This window comes from Bos grunniens, chromosome 22 (assembly GCF_055505025.1).
Source record: "Bos grunniens cultivar Pamir isolate PY7600 chromosome 22, Bosgru_T2T1.0, whole genome shotgun sequence".
NCBI classification, from domain to species: Eukaryota; Metazoa; Chordata; class Mammalia; order Artiodactyla; family Bovidae; genus Bos; species Bos grunniens.
This window is the reverse complement of record NC_141186.1, coordinates 18918510-18945407: the sequence shown is the minus strand read 5'-3', so window position 1 is coordinate 18945407 and position 26898 is coordinate 18918510. Positions and strand designations below refer to the sequence as shown.

The 26898-nt window shown below is 41.4% G+C and overlaps 2 protein-coding genes across 40 annotated transcripts in view; one reads left to right on the top strand and one right to left on the bottom strand.

The window, feature by feature from the left end:
* Positions 1 to 26898, bottom strand: part of LOC147348186 (uncharacterized) — a 732824-nt gene that overhangs the window by 26577 nt on the left and 679349 nt on the right. For 8 of the 36 annotated variants that reach the window (XR_015151133.1, XR_015151136.1, XR_015151137.1 and 5 more), the window contains one exon: positions 1452 to 1623. The exons of 27 other annotated variants lie outside the window; for them this stretch is intronic. The gene's annotated coding sequence lies outside the window, so the exon portion shown is untranslated. Of the gene's footprint in view, positions 1 to 1451; positions 1624 to 12670; positions 13193 to 26898 lie in introns of those variants that run through there. One more of the 36 variants, XR_015151112.1, reaches the window with a different exon arrangement.
* The window catches only part of GRM7 (glutamate metabotropic receptor 7), a 939830-nt gene that overhangs the window by 885851 nt on the left and 27081 nt on the right, over positions 1 to 26898 (top strand). The window contains exons 9-10 of one of the 4 annotated variants that reach the window (XM_086366608.1): positions 1197 to 1443; positions 7063 to 8217. The exons of 1 other annotated variant lie outside the window; for it this stretch is intronic. In XM_086366608.1, coding sequence (XP_086222734.1) covers positions 1197 to 1443; positions 7063 to 7133 — 318 coding nt within the window. In that variant the 3' untranslated portion in view covers positions 7134 to 8217. Of the gene's footprint in view, positions 1 to 1172; positions 1444 to 7062; positions 8218 to 26898 lie in introns of those variants that run through there. 2 more of the 4 variants (XM_086366609.1, XM_086366611.1) reach the window with 2 other exon arrangements.

Genomic DNA, 26898 nt, shown 5'->3' with positions numbered 1-26898 from the left:
CTGATGTAAAAGGCTATAGGAACTGGTCACTTGAACTTTTCTTTTTAAATGTACTTGAAGTGTACTAATTTATTTACCTACCTATTTTTTACCGGTTTATTTATTTATTCATTTATTTTCAGCTTTACTGAGGTTATCACTGATTAATACAAATTGCATATGTTTAGGTTATATAACATTTTTTAAGAGGTACACTGTGATGATGTAATATACATATGTAGATATTGTGACATGATTTCCACAATCAAGTTAAGGAGCACACCCATCACCTCACAGTGAGTCTAGGCTTTAGAAGTCATGAAAACCACAGACGTATCTAAGTGAATGGTGGGCTATGAATCATGACAAGGCACTTCATAAATGCAAACGGACCAAGTCAAGCTGTCTGTAGCTTTCCCCTTACTGATCTTACTCTTCCTCATCCGCTTCAACCCTCATCTTTTCCACTTTAGGCAAGACAATGATATAACACAGTGAAGAATGAGTGAATGGGTGGCTCTACTGATTTCTCAAGAAGCGAAAGAACACAAGGACAGCTGCGAGCACCATCTGAACTACACATAACACATGTCAGGGCAAGGTTTTGTAGCCCCTTAGCAACTCTATAAGCCAATATCACTAGGTCTTGGTCTTGCCCATTGATGCTTTGTAAACCAGAATGAAGCAAGAAGGGCTTACTTTCCAAGGAAACTCAGCTCACTACTCTGTAGGCATGATGAAGGTGAATCCTTTCAAAAAAAAAAAAAATACAGAAAAATACATGTGTTGACATAATGACTTTTTCAAATAAGGTCCCAGGGTATCTGTGCAGTAAGAGATCATGTAATGTTAATTGTTTTGTTAATGTATGGGGGGTAGGAAAAAACTACCCCTTACTCGAGATTGCAAATATGACCTTCCTGGTTTCATATCCAGTTGCCATTCTGAGTAAAGGTACTTCAGATCTGATGCAAGGTTGACGCTGAACCTCTACAAAGCAGACTTTCCAGGACAGACCGGCACTCAGAGCTACCCTATGACTTTAAGCCAATGATATTTATGTGTAAACTCGCCAAGAAATGTGCAGAGCCATTCTGTCTCCCCAGGGTTTATGCTTCCTCTCCCTGTCATGGTCGTGCTTGGCATCACGTTAGGTGTTCAGCCTCCCTCTGCAGCCATTTTATTTGTAATAGTGTCTTGTGTGTTATGTCTCCTAGCTCTACATACAAACCACCACGCTTACAATCTCCATGAACCTAAGTGCATCAGTGGCGCTGGGGATGCTATACATGCCGAAAGTGTACATCATCATTTTCCACCCTGAACTCAATGTCCAGAAACGGAAGCGAAGTTTCAAGGCAGTGGTCACGGCAGCCACCATGTCATCACGGCTGTCACACAAGCCCAGTGACAGACCCAACGGTGAGGCCAAGACAGAGCTTTGTGAAAACGTAGACCCAAACAGTAAGTACCTCTCCTTTCCTTCCGTCTCCTCATCCTGCATCTGGAAGCTCTGGCAGATGTGGTGTATGCTTGCCTTTCTTTGGAGAAAGGCCGTGCGCGCTCTTGTCTTCTCGGCTGGGTTGCCTTGGCGAATGCTGCCATTTGCTCCTAAGAGTGTGCTCACCACCTCCTTTTTGCTCCCTGTCGGGAAGCAGCTTTCAGAGGCTCTGCTTCAGATGTGTGAAATCTCCCCCATCCCTGGCTTCTTATCCTTTGGTCCCAAGCCCTCCAACTGACATCAACACAGCTGTTGAGCCGCCTTCCTTGTTCCCTTCCTCTTAGGGGATCAACTTCCTGCTAGGGAACCCCGGACACCCCATGGAACTGTAGCAATAGAGATGAAATTGAAATATTTAAGAACTTTGGAAGCATAATTTCTTTCCACTGGAGCATGAGTGTGGAGAAACTTATGATTCTTTACTAAGGAAGCCTTAGTAAAGAAAGCACATCAGATATTTAATGGAACAGGCAAACTTCCATCCAGGTACACAGGCCCAGACACCACCATGCTAATGGCCTCCCCATGTGGGAAAGCATCTGCCAGATCATTGCAGAGGAGTTTTAGCCCATGAAAAATAAAGTATTTGAGGTGAGATTAAGCAGGAAATGCCAGATTTTATATCTTTGTGGCTTGTCTGCAAATCCTGCATGGCCTTTAGCCATCCCTGCAAATGACTGCAAAGAATATGGACATACAGACGCTAGTTTGTTTAAAAAAGGAAAAGAAAAAGAAAGACAATTTTAGCCGGATTTAAATGCTTAAAATTCCCACTTGCTAACTTTGTTAGTACTATGGTGGTAAGAGTGAATTGCAAATTAAACATACTACTTCCAGGATTGGTTTTCCAAGACAACACTTCATAGGGCTGCAAAGAGTCGGACACAACTGCACCAACTTAGTGCGTATAGAATGAAGCAGATTGGTATGTTCCTGATGTTTCCTGTTTTATTTAGAGGAGGATTCAGGCTAGCCATTAAGCCATTCAAGACTCACTGTCCAGTTATGACCTGATTTTGTTGTACCCAAAGATGTACTGCCAAGCAGAAAGCAATTCCTGTTCTGGATACTCTGAGGTACTCCTTGATGCTCTACAACTGAGATCTTTAAAAACCAGCAAACAACTGAGTTTGGCCCTGATAGCTTTTGACAATAGCCATACAAAGATCCATGATCTCAGCCCAATCCATTTCTCAATAGTTAGCTGAATAAATACAGTGAATGCTTGAAAGTCTGTAGACAAGGAAACAAAGGCCCATTACCAACATCATGGGCTTCACTTAGATGTTTCAATAGAAGAGATTTGGGGACAGGGGAGAGGAGGGAGAAACCGTGGAGGTATAGGCTCTGTTCTTATGTGTGCAGAACAAACGGTCAGTTCCAGGAAGGGGAATAGAGAGAGAATCACTGTGACAATCACTGTGGTATAGGAAAAGACTTTGGGTTGAGACAGACCTCAGTTCAAAGCCCAGCCACTCCACTCAGCAGCTGTGTGCTTTGACAGTCACTGAGTTTTCCTCAAGCTCAGCATGCTCATGTATTAAATGGAGATAATAATATCTAGGTCATATGCATATCATCATGTCTCAGGCATCTGGAGATATGTATGTCAATTGCATGTTAATTTTCTTCCACTTCTGAACAGGTAAAAAGGTTAAAGGCATACCAAACACCACAAGGTAGATGAAACTGGCCAATAAACATACTTCCGTGAACATATTGATGTATCTATTTATATGTATTGTTAAATATACTACATGGTTATACGTCTATAGCATTTGATTCTAGGACCCCTTGCAGGATTTGCATTGTACAAAACCCTTACCCTGAAGATGCTCTAATAGCAGTGTTACATTTATATTTGTGCAGACATACACATTTAACAACATATGGCCAATACTGATAAAAAGAAAACATGATCAAAAGTCTATATGTATTTAAAATTAATGATCAAATTAGCAACTTTGAATTGGGATAATTAATCTAATACTGCGCTACTTAAAAATAACTAGCTTTCAAATAACATTTCTACTGTTTCTAGCCTTTAATGATGAGGGTCTACCCTTGTTGAGGCTGTGTGGAGTATGCTACTGGCTGTTAAAATGTTCATATTCACATGACCCTGATAATAACAAAAACACATCTGTTATCCTTTGAGATAGACATTAAATAGAATGCTCTGGGTGGGAGATCTCTCTTACTCTTCCTGATAACTCTGTAGGCCAGTGACCATTGTTGTCCTTTTACTGAAGAATCCCAGGCTCAGGAAGATCAGGGACTATCACCAAAGTCCTACACCACATAGCAGGGCAGCTTGGTCTGAAACCCAGGTCTGATCCCAAACCCACGCTTGCTGCTCTCTGCCGCTCTGTTTCCCACAACATGAGTGATATGTGATAATCCTAATGCAGAAATTCCTCTTTGGGCTTCTCTGTTTGGCACTCCAGCTTGCATATACAGAATATGATGATGTCTGGTGGCCGACTCTGGTGAAATGTGCTGTGGGACGCATTGCTGTTTGCTGTGTTGTCTGCAAAGACAGGAGCTCAAAGGAGGCTGCCTGGGTAGAGGCCTCATCTGACAACTCAAAAATCCAAGTATCTTAATTACCTGTGTCAGTCACGACAATTGTTCTATTTGGGATTCATCTGATGCCTTCCCCTTGAAAAAGTTTTGTTGGGTTTTGTCATTGTTGGTATTTTGGTGTCTACACAGAACAAAGATAAATAGTTCAAGGAGGGGGGAAAAAAAAAGAGATGAAATCCAAAAGAGCCTTTGTCTCACAATAAATCCAAAAGATGTTTTAAAAATTATTTTAGTTATTTTGGCTTTGTGTAGACACTCCCTGAAAGTAACCATCAATAATGTGCCCAGATATCATCTGAATTATAGGAGGAGATTCATGTACCTCCAAACATTGGGGTTTCTGATGACCCAGCTCTCAAAGGTCCCTAAGAAAAGTCAGAAGACCTTTTCTGCACAAAATCTGTCCAGTAGAGTTTTCTGCAATGATGGAAATGTTCTCTGTGTTGTCCACTGTAGAAACCACTGGTCACATGTGGTGATTCAGAACTTGAAATATGGCTACTTAACTGATGAAATACACTTGAAATTTTTACTTCATTTTAAATAAATTTAAATAGCTATCCATGACTCCGAGGACTCCATCGGAGAGCAGAGCCAGAGATCATAAAAGCAAGGATTTCACTCTGGGACACTCAGTTTGAGCCCATTCTGGAAATACCTCCCAAGGTTTTAGCAATGATGCTGAACTGGGACAAAGTCAACTTAACAGAATGAAATATGTGAGGTAAGACAAAAATGCAAACCTATAGTTACTTTAAATGAGCCCTAAAGAGCCATTAAGATGGAAAATGGTGACATCATAGATAGCCATTATATCCGGAAAACCAGTCCCTAGTAATAGAAAAATGAGTATATAGAGAGAAAGAAGAGTAGTGAAAATTCAATCAATGAAAACAGACCAGGCTGTTTTGATGAGAGAGAATATTATTATTGCATTACTTAATACAAAATGTAGCTCCAAGTCATGTCAAACTTCTGAACTTTGGTAACAGAGACAAATAAATTACTGGCTGAAAGGAAACTTTCTGGTTAAAAAGAAACAAGTAAAAGCACAGACCATGGGCCTGAAGAAGGACTCTCTCTCCAAAGGGAGAGTTCTGCCTCCTGTTCTCAGAGGGAGTGTGTCTGGAAGGATGTTGAATTTATAGGATGAGCTACCTTCCTGTTTCCCTAAACACTTAGTCTCAGTGTATTTCAGTCTTCACTGTTTTCATTTTTAATCATTGCAGTTTATCATCTGGCGCATGCTCACTTCTATTCATCCAACTCCATACAGCAAGTATACATCCATATAAAAATGAATTTGTTGGCATAATATGGGCAGAAATTAAAGCTGCCCCCTACACTGCTTGATTTTTTTCCCCAAGAAGTTTGGTTTTCCTCTTAGGTTGCCTCTTCAGTTCAAATTTCATTGCTTGAAAGAAAAAGTTATTTCTGCATGGATTCAACAAAAAGTAAATCTCAAAAACTGTCATGCATCTCTGTATTGCTGCCATATGGAATATCCAGAATTGGGTCGATGCTGGTTGGTTTCTGAGCTCAGATGAAAAACAGCAGGGGGTCTAAGGGTGTAGCTCCGCCACTTACTGTATTTTTATTTATACAAGCCGTAGTTCTGCTGCTAGAGGACCACGAGTGTGTGACCTAATGTGGGGAGCTTTAGATCTGGCCACCTTGAAGACTTCTCCACACCCCTTCTCTGCAAAGAAGGGCACCTCAACCTCTGGTTCTCGCACCTGCATCCTGAGTTAGGCTCGTCTCTCCCAACTTTCTCTTGTTGACTGGGCAGATATATGTTCATGGCAAACTTGAAGATGCCAGATCAACTGGAGGACTTGGTTCTTGGCTTATGTATGGCCACCAAGACCTTTTTCCAGTTGGATGAATAATATGAACCGAGGCAGCATGGCTTTATTGAGATGGTGGGTAGGAACTGCTACCTTCCTCGCCTGGTGTGGTCAGAATCAGAAGATGCTCTGTGAATTATCCTCTGATCAGATGCTTTCCTTGTAAAGGATTGCAGTGCACAGAATGAGCAGCCCTAAGCTACCTGGTTCTAAACCACCATCCATTTTCTAAGCCAGTGCCCCAGCCAGTGCAGAGAAGCTGCTCAAGTACCCGGACTGGTTACAAATAGTTTACTCTGGACCTTCCTAGTGATTAGAGATGGCAGGAATGTGGACAGCTGGGGCACACCGCCTTTTTGGATATGGGGCAATATGACTGATAAACTGACTTGGAGAGAGAAGCTGGACACACACTGTGCAAAAGATTAATTTAAGACAGTGAGCGTATTGTGATGAAGCACATTTTAGAAGAATGGCCTTTTACTACCAAAACAGAAAATCAATAATAAGATTTTAAATATAAGTTTGTATTCTGGTCCTTTGTTGAAAATTATCATTTTGCATATACTTAAGGAAAATATATAAATAAAAACTTGTGCTGCTCAATAAATCCCTCAACTGCTAAAAAATGGATGAGGGGACCACAATCTTCCCAAGTAACAATGCCAAGAAAATTCTGGAACATGCTCCTGTGCTGTGTCAATTAGTGATGGCTTTTGTTTTGTTTTGCTTGTTCATTTGTTTGGATCCCTGACATTCTCTACATTATGTTACTTGTCTCATTCTTCTGGACTAATCATGCAGGTCAGCATGAAAGGTCTAGGCTGAGTCAAAAATAGGATATCAACAAGAAGAAAAATAACCTTCTGAGCAGGTAGATACATTATTTTGGAGCTGGTTCCCTCACCTGCTTCACTTCAAGTAAAGTCCAAATGCTTTAAACCATAAGCCACCCATACTCCCATGTTCAGAGGTACCTGAATTGTGGTCAACTGGTCTACCAAAAGCTACTGAACCCACTGAGAGAGTGGGCATAATGTCTGTGGTCTCTATCGCAGCCTCTTCTCCAAAAGGAGAGAAAAAAGAATAAAAATGAATATTGTGTGCACATTTATTTTATACATACCTATATATTTACTTTTCCTGTAGACTGTATACCACCAGTAAGAAAGAGTGTACAAAAGTCTGTTACTTGGTACACTATTCCACCAACAGTATAGCTTTTGCCTGCTTTCCAAAAGGTAAGAAACAATCTACTTTTTGTTTATTTGTGTGTTCTTGTCTCCACTGAGAATTAGAAATGTTTCCATGAAAACTGTGCATGATGACCTCAAAATCTATGTATACAAAGAAATACATTTTCAAAGATGATGTTTGCTAAGTTTAGTGTAGATGGCTGCTGTGGATCACGTGTCTGGTTTATTTTCTGGAGAACAGGTGATTGGGTGTGTGCATATGTGTATTTCCTGAACCAGATTCAGTAATGGCAGGTTTGGTGCTGGTCACTCTACTTTAAAAGTCTCAATGGTGAGAGCTTATTTTTATATGTATTTGTTCATACTCTGGTTTGAGAAGACAATATGGAAAACTTGGATGAGAAGGTAAAGCTTAGTAAAAATATTTGTCCTGGTTTACTTTTTTATTAAATATATTTTGAGAAATATCAATGAATGACTGTACCACCTCAAACCCAAAATGGTCATGGTTCCTTTTTTGCAGCAAAGAAATAGAAAAGATTTGCTGGCTGGGCTTGATGATGAATTAAAGAGGATATGGGACTCATAATTCTGCCTAAGAGAAACAAGGAACCACCTTCACTTATCCGAGAAAGCAGGGAGAGCTTCAGTGAAAGACCTAAAGAGTCTAAAGATAAATTTCAACATTAGTCAAACCCAAGAAATACCAATAAATACCTCGGGTATTCAAACTTATACCCTAGAACAAATGGTCAATTGCGTGATGTGTGAACAGGCATGGGAATGGTCTGCTCTGAGAGTTGTTACTGACTCACCACTGATGGTTATGTTGGGTTGGCCAAAAAGTTCATTCTGGCTTTTCTGTAACATCTTATGGAAAACACTTGAACAAACTTTTTGCCCAGACCGGCGTATCACTTTGAGCCCTTACTAAAGGATAAATGCTATGAAATAGTAGTAGTAGTAGTAATAGTACCTCCCTGTTTCAGCCTAAGCAATATGATAGAATAGTAAAAAGTAACACTTGCTTTGGCAAGCATCCTTGTCCACCTGGTCAGGGCAATTCATACTGAAGGAAAACAAACAATAGAAAACTGTGGCGGATTCATTTCGATGTTTGGCAAAACTAATACAATATTGTAAAGTTTAAAATAAAATTTAAAAATTTAAAATAAATAAATAAAAACAAAAAAAAAGAAAATATGGAATAGTGTCATTAAATTCATGGGGTGGCTGTGAATAAAAGGCCCCCTTTTGTTTTCCTCTAAACCTCCTACTATACTAATAAAATCAACAGAAGCACTTCTCTCTAGAGATGTCAAGTAAGAGAGCAGACACAGGAGGGGGAAGTATTGCGTCATAATGTGGGCTAGTCTTCCTCTTTCCTATCGAGGACCATTTTGTCAGATCATTGCTATGCTTCTTTCCATCTTTGTTTTTATAATGGTATTCTGAGTACCAATCATATTCTTTTCCTTTTAATCCATTTAGAACTGTAAGACAGGACAAGAGTGCTTTCAAAGTATAATTACATTTACTGTTGATTTAGATGGATGCCAGCAACTCAGTCTTTAATTTGAGATGTATTGTTCACATAGCTATTCCCTTTTCCATATTAACACGGTCTGTCCTAGTTTTTAAATAGGGCATTCTTCTGTCCCAGTGAATTTATAACTGTATTCCAGTGAGATTTCAAGTTTTCCAGTACAAGTACTTGTCAAAACACTGCAGCTCATCACTTTAATAGTCCTCTTACATGAAACTGCCTGAGCATAAATGGGAAGGAAGTTTCCCTGGGTAAAAATGATAGATTTAATCCAAATCCATTAAAAATTCTCCCTAGCTCCATTCTCAGTCGATGCCTTTTGGTTTAAAGGGTGCAAGATGAAAATGTTGTAAGTCAACCTTCCGGTTAAAAAGTACTTTTAGGATCTGCTGCTTAGAAACAAACTTTTTTCTAGGATTTTCTTGTTTCAAAGAGTTTGATTAGGTGCTCACCTTTTCTGCCAATTTAAAAATGTATAAACCTTAATTAGGTTGAATTGGTTAACAGTGCTTTTCAGGTCTACTACATCCTTCTACTTTTCTATCTATTCATTCTATTAATTTTTGAGAGCTTGATACTAAAACTCCAACCAAAAATATTCATCTACTTAAAAATAACTGTAATACATAGTAGAACTATATGTAACTTTGTTCTGTATTTTCCAAATCTTCTGTAAATGTGTTATCATACTTTCATAATTTAAAAACTAAAAAAGAAAGAATATTCAAAGATTATAGAAGTGGCTTCATAAATTAATGATAAACATCTTACACAGTTACTTAAAAATAATTGAGAATGGAAGTTGGTCTAAGTTACAGGTATTCAAAGAGGGGAGTATATGACCATGTTCAAGTTCCAGTGAGACTGGACAGCTTGGGCAAAGAGTGAAAGAAGGCCTGTCATGTTGCTCCTTCAAATCCATCTCTGTGCCTATTTTCAGGGCCACAAAACAGTAAAGAAAAACCTATCAATTCTAGAGTGAAATTCTGTAAAACTTCAGTGTAGGCCACCATGCCCCAACAAAGGCAGATGATATTGAGGAAATCAAACATCTGCTTTTGGGGGATTTAGAGGAAGCAGGTTCAAATTCAGACAGAACAGAATAACCCGATTTGAAAATACTTTCCCTGAAACCCACTCTCCTTTGACAGATACAGTAGATCAGATACCACCTGACTCAGCACTGCCTCTATCTCTTGTCTGAATGGTGTTTAATTTTGAAATTCTGCAGTATTATCAATCCAGTGATATTTATTTTAAACTTCAATGAAGCAAAAAACAAACAAAAACTGATCACATATAAATTAAAATCCTCCATTAATCTGGCATCATCACCAGATCAGGAAACACGTTGTTGTGTTAGGAGGTGTATTTTCATACCACAGGATGGTTTTTCTGATTGGAAAACTTTGAGTTGAATTCAGCCTTGCAAATATGGACAGTCCCAAGTCTGATTTTACATTCTGCTTAAACAGTACTGAATCCTGTTTTGTCCAGGTGTATTTGTCCAGGTTCTGAGCAAGTGCATTGGTTACAATATTATGGACAGTTCACTAATGTATTATATGGTATTGTACATCATTTATGTTTTTTATAATTTCTTGTTTATCATTTCTGCATTGGGGTTGTTTCACATTTTTAAGCTTTTCAGAGGTGTGCAATCTCAGTTTTTGTAATGTGTTGAGACGCCCCCCTCCTCTTTGACATTCAAGGCAGTAACCCTGAGTTAACTGAAGATGCCTTCAACTGAAATTCCATTTAAGAACACTCTATAAGTACAGCTTAGCAAGGAATATATGTTCCCTGGCCTTTTACATAGAACCACCTTAGAAATAAATGCAGCTATAAATCTTGCCAGCATATTTCTTTCTGCCTAAGTGCTCTGTGAAGTACCCCCGTTTCTCTCATCAGGGTTTGGTCTCGGCATCCTCAAAAACCAATTAATATCTTCCCTCCCCATTCTGTAACTTTGGTTGGACTTAAAGAATGGAATGAAAAGTCCACATGCCTAGGATGTCTACTAGTTCATGACATCAAAGGAACATATACGTCATTTCCCCGAGTCCTGAAAACTATGTCAACTTTTACATTGAAATCTGGCACCACACCGTCTGGCCAGAGTCTGTGAAACAGAAGAGTGTTTTTAAGTTGGGTCAGTCAGAAAAGTGTTTGTCGAGCACCGGTCCCCTGAGTCAGCCCTAAACTGACTAGGAATGGGGGAGAGAAGCAGACAGTACCCTCAGGGACCTCAGATCTAACAGAGGACTCGCAGGTAAGCAATTTCAATTCAGGTGACAGGGGATCTTAGAAGAAGTAGCAGGAGGGAGTGTGGAGAGCATCACCCAGAGGGGTTTGTTTGAGCTGCTCTTAGATGAAGGCCTCCAGGCAGCCATAAAGAAAAGGCTGGAGGCAGGAAACAAGGAAGCACAAACAAGCTGAGATACAAAGAACGTGCTGGGTCATGGGGTGGGATCACAGTTCTGCGAGACTGCGCTACTACTGTGTACTGAGGCAGAGGGTTTTGAGGATGACAGAAGCTGTGTAGAGAGGGACTGAAACTTGCTCATCTCTGTGCTGTGAATACGGTGCCTGCAAACACTGAGGCCTCAGAAAATGTCTGTGGCATGAATGGAGTGTAATGTATCACATATCAAAGGCTCCCAGCCTCACCCAGGATGCAGTAGGCAACAGTAAATACCTACCAAGTGGGGCTTCCCTTGTAGCTCAGCTGATAAAGAATCTACCTGCAATGCAGGAGACCCCAGTTCAATTCCTGGGTCAGGAAGATCCCCTGGAGAAGGGGCACTCCAGTTTTCTTAGGCTTCCCTGGTGGCTCGGATGGTAAAGAATCTGCCTGCATTGCAGGAGACCTGGGTTCAATCTCTGGGCTGGGAAGATCCCCTGGAGGAGGGCATGGCAACGCTTATTCTTGCCTAGAGAATCCCCATGGACAGAGGAGCCTGGCAGGCTACAGTCCATAGGGTCGCAAAGAGTCAGACACAACTGAGAACAGCATAGAGGAGTTATTAACAATAAGAAAGCACCAAGTCTACAGCTTCAGCAAGCAGAGGCGTAGTCTTCCAGATAAAATTTCTAAAGTCACAAGAGGCAGTATTTGACCCTGTTGTCACAGGTCTCAAAACACTGTTTTTATTGATAACCCTTAAAACTGATGGTCAGCGCTATTCCTGCACTTGCATAAATACCATTCCTACTGATGAGCTACCCTGTGGATGAAACCAGCCAAGTTTTATGCCCATTTGTTTCCTTGTATGGACTGCGGAGACCAGTTTTCATTTGAAGGGAACATCAACTTCAAAATAAATTTATATTTTAAAAATAATAATAAAAATAAAATAAACAAAAAACAGAAAACAAAGTTATCTTTGGAAATGAATCCTAAGTGCTTGAGTTAAATGGTTATAGCTTCTCATTTGGTAAAAACAGAAACACGATCAATGTAATTTTTTTTTTCTTCTAAATATTCAGTGCATTTTCTCAGAGACTGGCATTCAGGACAGAGTTTGTGTTTTAGACCCCCCGTTTAATTTGCATTTGAAAAGAAAACAGCATGTCCTAAACCAAGGTCAGTTAAACTCTACAATCTTTCTTCCTTCCAATTACTGTGAATGAGCATCTTCTCAGGACACAAGCAATGGTGACTCTGGTTTCTGCTACTAAAGACATGTCTCAGCTCCGCAGATGTTCTTTTTTTTTTTTTTTGGCTGTACAATGGAATTCGGATGCATTTTAAATTAACTTTCTCTAGGAATCAAAGGTAATCATTATTTCTTTTTATGATCCACATGAATATTATCATTGTCTTTTTTTTTCTTTTCAAATATAAGATTATTTTTCAGTTCCTTTTATATCTCTGTCCTCTTTCAGAGTAACCTCTGGAGACCCCAGCTTGTTCAAAGAGGATTGAGAAGATCACTCCAAAGCCTCTTCTTGTTGAGCTGATCCAAGCATTTAGAGGACATAACAGGAGTCAGCCATCCCATTCTCTGTAAGTTGTGGTCCTGATATCACTTATGACCTTGTGTGTGCTGTTTCTTTTCTCTGGCTAAGAATAAGGAAACCTGCAGCAGGGTCCTAACCATGGCGCTGATACTCTGAGCGGCATAAGCTTCACCACCTCATGGACCTCTGTGACCTTGAATAAGTCATGTCCTGTATCACCTTTAGGCTCCTCTTCTGTGAAACAGGAGGAAGCTTTCCTTGCTGAGACACTATGGAGATGACATGGAACCACGTACACGAAAACCTTCCTTTATGAACGGCTGTGCATATATAGGGCAGCATTGTTGGTCTGTGATCATCTCTCTGTGTCACTGTAATTGGCTTTTCTTTCCCTTCTTCTTTCATGGTTACATTTTTATTTTATTTTATTTTTTTTGTCTACTGTGAACCATCAGAGTTGGAAGGAATGACATCTGGATTGCTATGAAGTCAGGAACCTTTTCTCTAAGTACCATAAGCTCTGTTTTTGAGATGGGTCACGGTGGTCTCTGATGGGTTATTAATAGTCTTTGGGCTAGGTAAAATTGACACAGAAGGTGATCAGTCACTCAGCAAGACTGCTGTGGGACAGCTAGGCTCATACCACCTGATATAAGAACCACTCCCTGTGATTAACTCTGACAGGTCACTCCAGGCCAACTGGCAAGCTGAAGTGCATTTTAAGTACAAATAGTACTTCTGGGTATGTCTTGAGTGATAGACTAATGGCTGAGTGGAACAGAATCACTCAGTCTTCACTTGTGAAACACATCTGATTTCCTTTCTAGGCCGAGATATTACAACAACATCAATTAATAAGATCTCTAGGATCTCCATTGATACTTTGGTATTTATCAAGCTTACATCAAATACAAGACTGACCCAAAGGGCCAGGCTCATTCCTCTCATTATCAAAGGGCCTAGAATTGTGCTTCAAAGCAATAACAATAATATCCATTCTGATGGTTGTTATAACTGCACCATATTATGCCTATAGACTTACAAAGTGCTCAGCCATCCAGTGAGACAGGTCTTACTGTCCCCACTTAACATGGGAAGCCTCAAATGAGGAAACTGAGGCTCAGAACCATAAAGCAATTTCAAGTGACTCACACACCACGAATACGTGCCTGAACTTGGCTTTCGTGGCCAGAATTCTTTCTCATAAACTTCTCTAAAATTGAGTGGAGTAGGACAGAATGTTTCAGTCTACCATAGTCTATCACATGAGCATTTATTGTTCTCATTAGTTGATTCTAGGAGTCTTCAACTTCCTGAAGATGAGAGAGGCCCTTCAGGGAAGAAATCATAAGCTGTTTCCAGGGCCATTTTAGAATAAGATGTGTTTTGGTTTGTTTTTTTCCTTAATGGTACTTTGAATGATAAGGCTTCTTGATGTCATGTCTCCTACTATTGAATTCTTCTGGTGGTCTGAAAAAAGTTAAAGACTATTGTTTCTGCCTCAAAGAACATGGCCTTCTGGAGTTAGAAATGTCTAACTCTTAAGAATGCATCAAACTCCACAGAATAACATACTTGGGCAGGGCGCAGTCTGTTCAGAGTAAAAATCACAGGTCATGCATTTTGATGACTATAAGCAGACTCTACCTCTGCATCAGGTGATCGAATTTGGCATGGGAACCTAAGTGAAGGAAATTAAACTCGGAAAAGGATTTGCTAGCATTAAAAAATGGCACTTTCCTGGCTTACAAAGGTGTAGAGCTAATTCCCTCCCCAGCTTCATCACCTGCTCCTTCTCTCTTCTGCTTCTGCCACCGCAAAGCTCTACAAAGAAGTGGGCCACCAGGGTCATTACTGTCCGTGTTAGCTGAAAATCTGATTAAGCTGGCTTCCTAGGGTTAGCATGAGAAATGTTAGATTTTCATGCTCAGAGCTTAATTCTTCTTTCCCTCGATTCTGTCATGTTTGCAAACTTCATTTGCATTTTAATTTCCCGTGGTTTGCCAAAGTCCAGACTGAGACTTAAGCTGTTGTTTCTGTTCAGGTGAAAAGTCCGACCACAGTGGAGCATCTGCAGTGGCACTCAGTCAGGCAACTGGCCAAGGCAAGTATTTGCTGCCTACTTCTGAGGGTCCCCAGGGAGCTTCGCCACCCAGCCCGCCAATGCACTTAATGAGTAGAGGAGACTCTGTCCAGTTTCCAGAACCATCTTGGTCCTGGGTGGTCCTTACTACATACTAACCAGTCCTCTCAGCATTCCCAAATAAGGGGAAATTATCGTAAATGGGAGTTGGGATCTTGGTCTACTAGGATCATATCATGGGGCTTTATTTAGGGGAGACATCAGTGCCATTAAGTAGGAAAGATCCCTACCGTGAGTTACTGTTATCAATTACCAAGGAAGGCAGTCTCCTCCTGGGGGCTGGATGCTCTGCCTTCTGTGTTCTAGAAGCAAGGATGGTAGTATCAGTGGGGCATCATCCCTGCTCCCAGAGGAGGCAAGATAAATGAAAAAAGGGAGGCATTTATGCCAAGCAGGCAAAGATGATCTTCGGAAAAGGTTATCTCTGCCTCCGTTTTGTCATTGGTAACATACGCCTGCATACAACAGTCGTTCTTGTTTAGTCGCTCAGTCATGTCCAACTCTTTTTGACCCCATGACCTGTAGCCCACCGGGCTCCTGTGTCCACGGGATTAACCAGGCAAGAATACTGGAGTGGGTTGCCATCTCCTTCTCCAGGGGCTCTTCTCAACCCGGGGATCAAACCCGCCGTCTCTGGCATTGGCAGACGCACTTTTTACCACTGAACCACCAGGGGAGCCCTCATACAACAGTAAAGCACTAAGAACAGCGTTGGCACCATGGCCAGCTCTGTTGGAAAGTTAGCCATCAGCGTTGTTACATTACCTACAATTAACTGAACTTTTCTCTGTGTCTTCCCTCTAGGAAAGAACTTGGAGATTTCAATCTGATCCTCTCCCCTGTGATCTCTTGTACCCCTCTTCCTCTGTACACCAACACAATAAAATCCAAGACTGTCAAATAATCCACGTGTGTCTGATGTTTATTTGGAAAAACCTGCCAGATTTTCCGACTGCGATATCAACCCACATCTTCTCTTGTCATATTTAGTATTGACTGTTTAATGAGCAACTGTGCCTTAAAGCCAAAATTTCACTGCACTATCAGAGACCAGAGAAGCTACCTGGGAATGGACATTCAAACACACTTAGTTTCATTTCATTTCATAACAGAGAAACTACTGTCCCAACTTTTGGCATAAATGCATTCAACACAGTCACCATTGCAGCAATGTTTACATTGCTATTACCACCTGTTAATACTCAGATATTTAAGAAAATACCAGGGACCAATTTAAATATCCAGTGTATAACAGAAAATCTGCCGTTAAGAGATCTGAAATGCATTTTAGTTTGTGCTTCTAATTTAAATCTTTTCTTCCCTAACCTGCTGCTCATCAAATGTCACCTGTATGTGTCCTCCCCGGGGACTCTGATGCACATTCAGGTTTGGGAACTCTTTTTTAATCCCTTCTTATAATCAACATGTGCAATGTGGCTGGTGCGATGGTGACACTTACAGAGCAGAGTTTTCCAGAATATTAAAAAGACTAATTAAAAACATATATACACACACACATATTCAGGTTTATCACACCAGCAGCATCCACCACTCACGTTCCCAGGAGCCATCTCTAGTCGTCTGCTAGCACAGTGAGAAGCTATTTCAAGGTCTTCTCTCAAGAGACTCTTCCAGACTGGTACCACAGACTAAATAAAGATGAAGCTAATTGCTGAGCTCTATTATTGGAGCAGAAAACATAGCACCATCTTTGTTTAAAGCTGAGTCTCCATGACAACAGCAGATAAGAAGCTGGGTTAACAGTCATCTTTCCTACACTTAGTGAGCCCCAGGTCATGCCCTTCATGGGCAAAATGAATTGATACATCCTTATGCAGTCGTTTCAGACTGCTCAGCAGGGCAACTCTGATTTTGTTTAGCTGGGAGGTCCTCAAAGAGATAAACTATTTTCATACTTTTCTTGATGTTTTTCATGCCTTCTTACCCAATCAGAAAGTGAAAACTGTCAGAATAACCACTGTTAAAATGGCCATTGCTGTTAAAAATGCACCGTGATTTTATGAAGTGGCAGCCTAGATGCTAAACCCTACTTTGCCCTGTTCTAGATTGCTTAACTCTCTGTGCATCGGTTTTCTCATCTTCAAAATGGGTATAATATTATTAACTACCTCATACATGTAGGGTTGTTATTAGGATTAAATTAGTTCCTATGTTTAACACAATGTTTGGTATATAATGGCCAAATAATTAGTTGATATTATGAGCATCACCAGTGAAACAATAACCGCTCAGTTCATACAGTAGCCATTGGCTACCTGTGGCTAATGAATTAACTTGAAGTAAATAAGTTGAAAAACTTGTTCTTCAGTTGCAATGGCACATTCTAAGTGCTCAGTGAGTACCTGTGACCTAGTGTCTACTCTGCTGGAGAGCAAAGATGTGGTACACTGAAATCATCACAGACGTCTACTGGACAGCTGAGCCATAGCTCAGGAAAAATAGAGGAGAAGAACTTCCCTTACAGGAGAGAGATGTGTTGTTCTCAGCAGTCTCTGTTGACTGTGCAAACAGTCTTCAGACTCTCTGGGAGCAGTGGGGCTGATTTCTTTTGTAGCATCTAGTCAAGAGTGGTTTCCAGTGTGAAATATGCAATCATCATTGTCAGTTTAAAAAAAAAAAAAAAGTTTTCTGAAAACAGTTCTCTCTCAGTTGGCACAGTTCCCCATTCCTTTCATACACTCTTTTAATTGCTGTATCTGTTAATTCTATAGTTGCACATACTTCTCGAAAAGCAGGTCAGGTGGCAACTTCATAGCCATCACATGTCTTGCAGTAGAACCCCATGGCTACTGGAGAGGATGGTTTTCTTAACCGCCACTCAGAGGGGACTGATGGGAATGTTTACCTGTCAGGTCAGTGATGCTCAGAAAGAGAAGCAAAGTTAAATATTTAGAGATGGAGACACAGACCTTTGCTCCATCTCAGGAAGCAAGTTTCATTGGTGAATGGTCAATTGTGGATTCTAATGTTGGCTGGAAAATGCTTGGTCCTTTTCCTTAGAGTCAAATTGCCATGTCTTGTTCGTCCTATGTCTGGTTAGGCCCTGATATCATTGCCTGGAAGGTGCTTTGTGAATGTTTGAGAGTGAGAGAAAAACATAGGCAAAGCAAAAGATGTCCAACATTTCTAACAAGTAAAAGTTTTATGTGCATCATGGACAGTTAGTGATGTTATACATGACCCAGAGGAGTCTTTGCTGCCAATTTATATTTTGGGAGAACTTCTACTATAAAACTAGCTTGGGAAGTTGGGAACAATAGCCAGTGAAATGTCCTTAATCTCAGGCCAGTTCTATCAAACTGGTTGAATACACTACAGCTCTGCTGCAGAGAAACCTCTCCCAGTATTTCCAATGCTCTTCCAGACCTCAAGATATAAAAGGGCGGCATAGGGAGAGGGAAAGCAAAAACTTTCCCTTCCTACTCTTGAATTTTCTAAATTGGTTTGGCCAAAAAGTTCATTCAGATTTCCTGTACCATCATACAAAAACCCAAATGAGCTTTTTAGCCAATCCAATAAAACAAAACAAAATAAAATTGATACTACAGGTAACTAAATACTCTCAATAGAAGAGTATCAATGCATCTATGTTTCAGAAAAAGATTTTTTAAAATCCACACAATTGAAATCACATCAACAACTAATGCTTACAGTCGCCTCACCCTTATATGGCATTTCAGCATTTCATAGTTGGGTTTTAACATGCGCTTACACAGACAGCATCTTATTTCGTTATCAGGGCGGCACGATGTGGCAGGTGGTCTCACCCTCATGCACAGGTGCATAAACAACGGCTCCGGGGGTTACAAAAATTGGCCAAGGTGTCACTGATGGAAGAGGCGTTAGAAGCCATTCTGACCCCAGTACACCCCTGCATCCTTTCATTAAAGAAGTGCAATATCTTAGGACTGACAAGTTCATCTTTAAGCAAAAGAGAGAGAGAGAAAAAAAAATCCCTCATTATAGAAGATTTAGATTATAGTGCAATCTGGAAAAAGAATTTGTCTTTCCTGTAGATAATCACCAGCTCTGCATAGCCATTGGGTCACCTTATCTACGAAAAGGTATATAGCTCAGCCAGGATGGAGAATAAAGATGGATGGCTATAGGAGGAGGAGAGAATTATTAACACCAGATAAAAATGCAGGCCGTTTCTCTCTCCAAGGCCAGGAGGCTGGAGCGGCTGGAGACGCGTGTACTGTGTGTGATGGGAGGAAACAGGGTTCTGTTGGCGCTATTTTAGCTGGCACCTTTCGATGCGGTCACCACATGGGTGATAAAGACACCGCAGAAGCCCAATTTAAATCCAGGGCTCTTACATTTAATCAAATAGCCTTGTGAGGCTGATTAAAGAGATTAAATTAAGTCTGAAAAGAAAGGGAGACATTTCCACTTTTTGTCATCGACTAATCTTGATTCTAATGGAGCCTGACTGAATCCACCCCACATGATTTATGGAGTGCTTACTGCTGTCAGGGTCTGGGTGCACATAGTGGAGACACGGCAAGCTGCCACTCCTTCAGGAATTTATATCGTCCACAGGAGAAGGGAGAACAGCTAGCCTTATTAGACACGATACACGGATGCATGATAGAAGTGTGTGAAAAGGGCTCGGGACTTCTCCAGTGGTCCAGGGTTCCCAAGGCAGGACCTGGGTTCAATCCCTGGTCAGTGAACTGAAGGCTGTGAATTAGACCCCACATGCCCCAAGTAAAGATCCTGTGTGCTGCAACCAAGACCTCAGCCAAATAAATAAATATGAAAAGAGGGCTCAAAGTGGCCCTTGGCTCTCATGAGGGGCACAGGAGGACATTTTCCTTGTGGCTTAAAGAATGGGGCAGTATGGGAGAGGGTGTTCCACACAGAGGGAGGGGAAATGGAAATGACAGACAAGTGATGAAACGGTAGCAGTAGTATCAGCAGTGCTGTGGTAACAGACCTTGAGTGTTTTCCATGGACCCACCAGTGTTCCAAATACTTAACATCTATTAGCTCATTTAATCGTATGAACCTTCTCAGATAGGCATCATTAGGCCCGTTTTACAGATCAGGGAAGTAAGGCACAGACATGTTAAGTAACTTCCCCAAAGCCACCAGGAAGTAGAGAATTCGGTTACAAACTCAGCCATCTGGGCCCCAAGACCATGATTCTGACCAATGCAGTGCCTTACAGGGATAGGTATGTGGTGTGTTTGAGGAAGATCCATTTTCCAGTTCAGCTAGATTGCAGAGCTTCTCAACCCTGGCACCAGTGACATTTGGGATTGGACAGCTCTTTGTGGTGGGGGGCTGTCTGTCAGGGGCGATGTTCGTAGAAGGTTTAGCAGTATCCCTGTCCTTTGTCCACTAGACAAAGATGCCTGTGGCATCTCCATCCTGCAGTTGTGCACATCAGCGATACCTCCAGACACTGCCCAGTGTTCTCAGGGGCACAACTGCCCCAGTTAAGAATCACTGGACAAACGTATGATATGTGAGATCCGAGAGAGGCAGGAAAACGTTATCAGAGCCCCACTGTGAATATCCTCCAGGTCTATGCTGAAGGCTGTGCGAATGCAGACTACAGAAGGAAAGGTGCCACCTGGGGTTTAATAAGTGAGGAGCTACAGAAAAGATATAACTTGCAAAGCATCAGGGCAGGAGGTCCTGTGGGAGTCAACACAGACTTCTGAGTTCTCAGGTTAGGAGCAGGATGTGTTCTCAGGCTTTATAAATTATATGTTCAAAAATCCTAAAGCTAAAGATAGCAAAGGATAATACACAAGAACAGAGGACAAGTCCAGACACTCATTTCACCGACTGGTCCCTGGAATGCAGCCAATCTCTGACCCGAAACCTCAGAACTCCAAGTTTCATTTTAGGTAAGAAAGCTCCTGGATCTGGGAGGAAAAAGAAAAACTAACCACTCAGTTTTCCTAAGAGGCTGCAATGTCAGATCCCATGGCACTGTATAAGTGTGAACACAGTTGTGGTTCTGTCAGATTCAGAGAGTACATTTTTGCATAATTATTTACTGGACACTTGGCCACCATGGAAAAAAAAATGGAAACATTTTATCCCCAAGTTTCTATGTGTGCTAAGCCGTTTCAGTCATGTCTGACTCTTTTGCAGCCCCATGGACTATAGCCCGCCAGGCTCCTCTGTCCATGGGATTCTCCAGGCAAGACTACTGGAGTGAATTACCATTTCCTTCTCCAGGGGCTCTTCCCAACCTAGGGATTGAACATACGTCTCTTATGTCTCCTGCACTGATAGGCAGGTTTCTTTACCACTAGCGCCACACAATTGCAAGCCAAGGATGTTTATGATCAGAACAGCAATTTTATAAACAGGAATAAAAGGCGTATGAACCTTCTAAATATTCTACAATAAACAGACTACTTTTGTAAAGCCAAAGATGGTTTTAAAATGATCTAGCTCAGAATTGTACCTCATGATAAACACCCACCTAATTAAACAATTACATCCATTCCTCAAGCATCCTTCTTTTCCATTACCTGTTTTGATTTCTAGTGAGTTCTTTTTCATGTCATTGGGAAGGATTATACAGAAGTATTTTCTTAGCCCTCTTTACAAAGCTGCAATGACCATTTTGAATCTCGTATAGTTGCAGGCTTCTGGCTTACTTCATAGTTTTGAAGATGGAATTCTCCTGGGGAAAAAATAACTTGATTGCCTAAAGAAAAGTAACCCAATCTCTGAGAAAGCCAACAGCACATCTCTGACAGAAAGCCATCCGAGGGTCAGGGCCCAGGGCTTTGGAATCAGACGTGGCATAACTTTGAGGCCAACATCTTCCCATCTCAGCTGTCTTATCTGGCAATGCAGGGATGTGAATAACTTCATTAATCAGGTTCTTTCAAGGCTGCATGAGGTGGCTGGCCTGAACTATATGATCAGGAGTATAGATAACGTTCAGTCCTAGGTATCCCTTCTGATCCAGAACTTAGAATCATTCAGGACTTTGGGAGATCACACCAACCTTGCAATCTCTTGGAGATGTTTCTTGTGTTTCTTGGAGATAAGGAAACGACCTACCTTCTATAAGAGCACATCCCAGTTACTTTGTGAACCTCTCACAAGTTAAGGGCATAAAACTGCCCCCACAACCCATCTCACTTTGGTCCCAGTGAGATGCTGGAATTGTGAGATCCAAGCCTCTCTCTCAATACCAGTGCTCCCAGGAATAATCTCAGACTCCTGGCTTGCACTATAGTGGAAAAAGATGTAATAGAGAATGCTGTCTCTTCAACAGCTTTGTTTAAGAAAAAAAAAGATTCTCAGGTAGAATGGTGAAGTCAAGTTCAGGCATTAGACTAATACTTTGAAATTTTAAATTTCAAGCTTTACAGTTTGTCTTTGAGGAAAAATGCTAAGCTTTTAGATTCTTCATAAGTATTAAATAGGTTTAATCATAAATACCCTGCAATATGTGCTTTGTTCCTTTTATTTGGAGTCAAATTGAAATTTCCGATTAAACAGGATAAATTATTACACAGCAGCCATTGTAACGGAAAAGCAGTTACCAAGAAGTTTAGTTTCTGTACTGATGAAAGGCGTGTAAAGACATCAAAACTCAAACATCTGCAAGGCCCTGTTGGGAAAGGCGACACTGTGTGATGCCTCGTGACATTTTAAGGGCAGCAGACAGCTGGTGTGAGTGTAAGCAGTTTTAAGATGTCAGGAAGAAATTCAGATCACAGGATTAGGGGATCAGCCCTCATTTCATAGGTGACTTCTTCCTTTGCTTCAAAAATGAAAACACTTTCTTCTTCTCTAAGACAGATGTTAACAGAACAGAAGGCAAGCAGCCAGAAAGAGCAATGGATAAACTCCCGAGAGGGCAGTGAAAATGAGGCTCTCCAGCCCCATCTCCTCCAGAGAAACAGGAGCGTGACATTGTTCAGACCATCTGGGGACTCGGTTGCTGGGTGTGGGGTGGGGCTTTTGTGCTTATGGCTGTGCAGTAGTGAAGGGCTTAGGCAGAACACAGTTGGGACATTTGTTGGCATGCTGCCCAGCCTTTCCCTGAAGATGCTTTTCCTTCTCAACACCAAGGCTCCTCCTCGGCCATTGGAGGCCTGGGCCTAGGAGCCCCCACAGAAGATACATGACATATGTTTGTCTCTATTTCACATCATCCCTTCTGGCCTCAATAACAGTTAGAGGAGGAGTATAATCCAACCAGTGGTATGAACTTCATTCAGCCAACTGCCTCTTAGCCTGAAGAGCGAATGGTCAGTGAACAGGGATACCTAAAGGAAGATGCTTTTTACTAGAATTGTTCAAAAATCAAACCCTAGGTTGAACAGAGAACAGTTCAGTTCAGTCGCTCAGTCATGTCCGACTCTTTGTGACCCCATGAACTGCAGCACGCCAGGCCTCCCTGTCCATCAGAAATCAAACCCTAGGTTGAACAGAGCACAGAGCGATTCATGAAAACCCAGTCTGCTAATGACCATCTCTGGGTAAAGATTTCCAGATGCTGAGCTTTACGGTGATAGGAGCTGCTCTCTTCCTTCTTGTTGCTGCATGTTCACCACTGAGCACCGTCTCTGGCAGGTGGTAGCTGGGCGGTCCACTTTTAGAACTAATATATAAAACACACCAGGCGTGGTGACGCGAGTACTTTCAACTAACATTAACACCACCCTGTGGATTCTGTAGAAGCAGAGGGTAAGAGCAGAAGAGGAAGAGAAGGAAAAACTTTCTTCTTGCTCTTCCTATTTAACTGGGAGCCAAGCTTCTGCTCTGAGGGGAAAGTGAAGCCTCAGCAAAAATGCAAAGAGAATCCAAGTAACTCATTCTGGACACTTCTGCTTGTGCAGTCCCAGGTCCTAGCAATTAAGAAATAATTGAAGAGCTTCTCAAACTCTAATGTCCATGCGATCACCCAAGGATACTGTGAAGTTGCAGCTACAGAGATGCATCAGCTCAGCACGTGTCTAATAAGCTCCTGGGCGATGCCCTCAGTGAAGGTCTTTGGACTGCATTTGGGACTGCGTGGGCTGAAGGGATGCTGAAGGAAATTTGGGCCGATCATGCCCAAATTTCCCCAAACATGCTGACTTTAAAGCCTAACTCTTATGAAAGATGTGAGTCCACTAGACACCAGCATTTAATCTAGCCTCAGGGAGTCACCTTATAATTAAATTAAATAGTGAATGTGAAAACTTGGTGTCATTCAACTGGCTATTGTTACGTGAAAGTGTTTCTGTCTCTCTCAGCAGAAAACATAAAAATATGGAAAGTTGTAATTTCACTTACAAGGTGTTTGAGGTTAATCTCTCATGGATAATGGCACTTGCAGCTAAAGTAATAAAAATATAAATAATAGCATATTCAAGACCCATCTGCACTGTCTTATATATCGATCTTAATTACAGACTGCACATTTTCATCTAATTGCTAATAGTAAGTCAGCTCTGGAATAATTAGGAAGAGGAAGACTTATCATCGTTGGAGCAGAGTACGAAAACACTTTTGTTTTTTTCAAATGTCACTATGACATTAAAAAAATTCAGCAGAGAAAGACAGTAATAACAATGTGAATGCAAATATTAGTCCAAGATCAAAGTCAAGGAAAGGGGGCTCAGATGATCCCTGGCTGAAATACAGATGTTCTGACGCTTTGGTTCTTAGCACTGGCTGTCCCCTGGAAGCACCTGGAGACCTTTTAACCTACACCCATGCCTGGACCCTACCACCCCAAGTTCTAGGTTGTTGCATTAGGATGGGGTGCTGGCAGTTAGAGTTAAACGTCTCCCCCAGTGAGTCTACTGGCAGCCGGGGCAGAGACCCTTGCTCTCTTGTAGAATGTCTCCATTGTGGTCCCCAGCCAGCAAGATCAGCATCACCTGGGGACACAGGCCAAGCACACATTCTTGGCCTCACCCTGGACCTGCTGCAGCAGAAGTCCTAGGCTTGGGGCCCATCCATCTGCACTTTGACCTGTTCTCAGGGTGAGTCTGGTGCATGCTCCTGGAAGTTTCTCCCTGAGAATTCTGAGGGCCCTGTGCTTCTCACCCAGAGATTCTTATGTGGGGCCACTGAAGTATCTCACATAGAGACCTCCCTGCTGGATATCTTACAGCCTGGGCTCTGGTGTTAATTCCAGAGAGGGTACCACCACCCCCAGTCTGGGAGTCTCAGTAAAGGAAGGAAACCTAAGGTCACTTAATTAAAGATTTAATGGCTACTATCTGACTCAATGGATGTGAGTCTCAGTGAACTCTGGGAGTTGGTGATAGACAGGGAGGCCTGGCGTGCTGCGATTCATGGGGTTGCAAAGAGTCGGACACGACTGAGCGACTGATCTGATCTGATGTTACCCCCAAAATATGATCTTGTATAACAGGCTTGAATACTTTTATGATAAGAAACTTGCCAGCATCCAGTCTACTCCTCTTCATCTTCTGATGCTCACTAGGTACACACTCTCTACTTAACGTATTTACAAAGATGACTCGTTTACACTTGGCCATGGTCTCCCATGATGAATGCTGTAATCTGAATTTGACCCCTGTATGAGACGCATTTCAGGGAGGTTTTGAGATATGCAAGGGTCATGTGGTTTCTTACAAAATAGACACCAAATTCTTTGTCTTGAGAACACATAGAAAGTTCATTTTTCAGCACCAATAACTTAAAAGCTGTTGTTAGAAAATCAAACCGATGCTTTCCATTCTCTTGTCTCCAAAATAAATATCCTTTGCTGGTGGTGGTTTAGTCACTAAGTCGTGTCTGACTCTTGTGACCCCGTGGACTGTACGTAGCCTGCCAGGCTTCTCTGTCCATAGGATTCTCTAGGCGAGAAAATTGGAGTGGACTGCCATTTCCTTCTCCAGAGGATCTTTCCAACCCAGGAATCGAACCCAGGTCTCCTGCATTTCAGGCAGGTCCTTTGCTCCTCATACCCAGTATCTAGGACTCTTATCCCTGCTGAGTTCAATTGATCAGCACACAAAACAGCAAGACTATGAGTAGATATTCACACATTCCACGTATACATTAGAATGATACTTTTCCATGTCTTGTTGGCACATGTAAAAAAAGATAATATTCATAAGGCATATTTGGTAAACTGAAGAAGATTTGGGGGAATCTGTATAAAACTTATTAAAAAACCCATATTATTTATAAGTGTATTACTCAATAATCAAAAGCTTTAAAGAAGAGGTTAAATACTGAATTTGTGTCAAATTTGAAAACCCAACATTTTCCATTTTTTAAATGAAATTTGGGGCTTCCTTTCATGAAAAGAGAGTTCCTAGCAACTTAAATACACAAAATGGCTATGAACAATTCCCAGTTAAGACTTTGATGATGATCTCTTCAAATTCTTAATAGAGAATATAAATGAAAAACTTTGTATGAGGAGATGATAGAAAGTTTGAAAGCATTTTTTTTTTACAAGAATTCAGAATTGTGTAACAGTCAAATCTATATTTAAAGACTACAATAGCTTCTTAATTTAAAAAAGTAATACTAAAATGTCTTGTGAGCATAATAATGTGTTCACATTTTGTGAACACATTATTTGTGAACAATACTGTGAACACATTTTGAATTTAGTTCACGCGTTTTTCCTCTCACATGTTTTAAATAATCATGATGTTTTAATTCTTTGATGCACTTGTATGGTTAGAGCAGTTACCACGTTAGCATGCCTCCAAACATGTGCATCAGTCACAAATGGACGGAAGTATCGATGCATGCGTGAATGCAAATAAAGGCGTCAAATATACGGATGTGGACCTGCAAGGAGGCCCACCGACCATGGTGCTCAGTCGATCCCAATGCATGGTTCCCTGGGCACATCAACAGGGACCCCCTCTCGGAGCTCTATGGGCTCCTGCCCTCCCAGGGGGCACATGATACAGTGAACCTTATATCCAGGTAGGGGAGCACCCTGGCCAAGCCTCCTGGAAGAATGGGGAGAACTGTTACTCATTTACTTTGCACTTCACCTTTGGGAACCTGAGACAAGTCACATTTCCTTCTCTGTTCAGAAAGCCTTCCTGTCCTTGGCTTGAAACACATTACTGGTTATCCCAGGCCTCAGCTAGCTGCTGCAAAAGGGATTATTGCATCATGACACTGCATTTCTGGAGCCC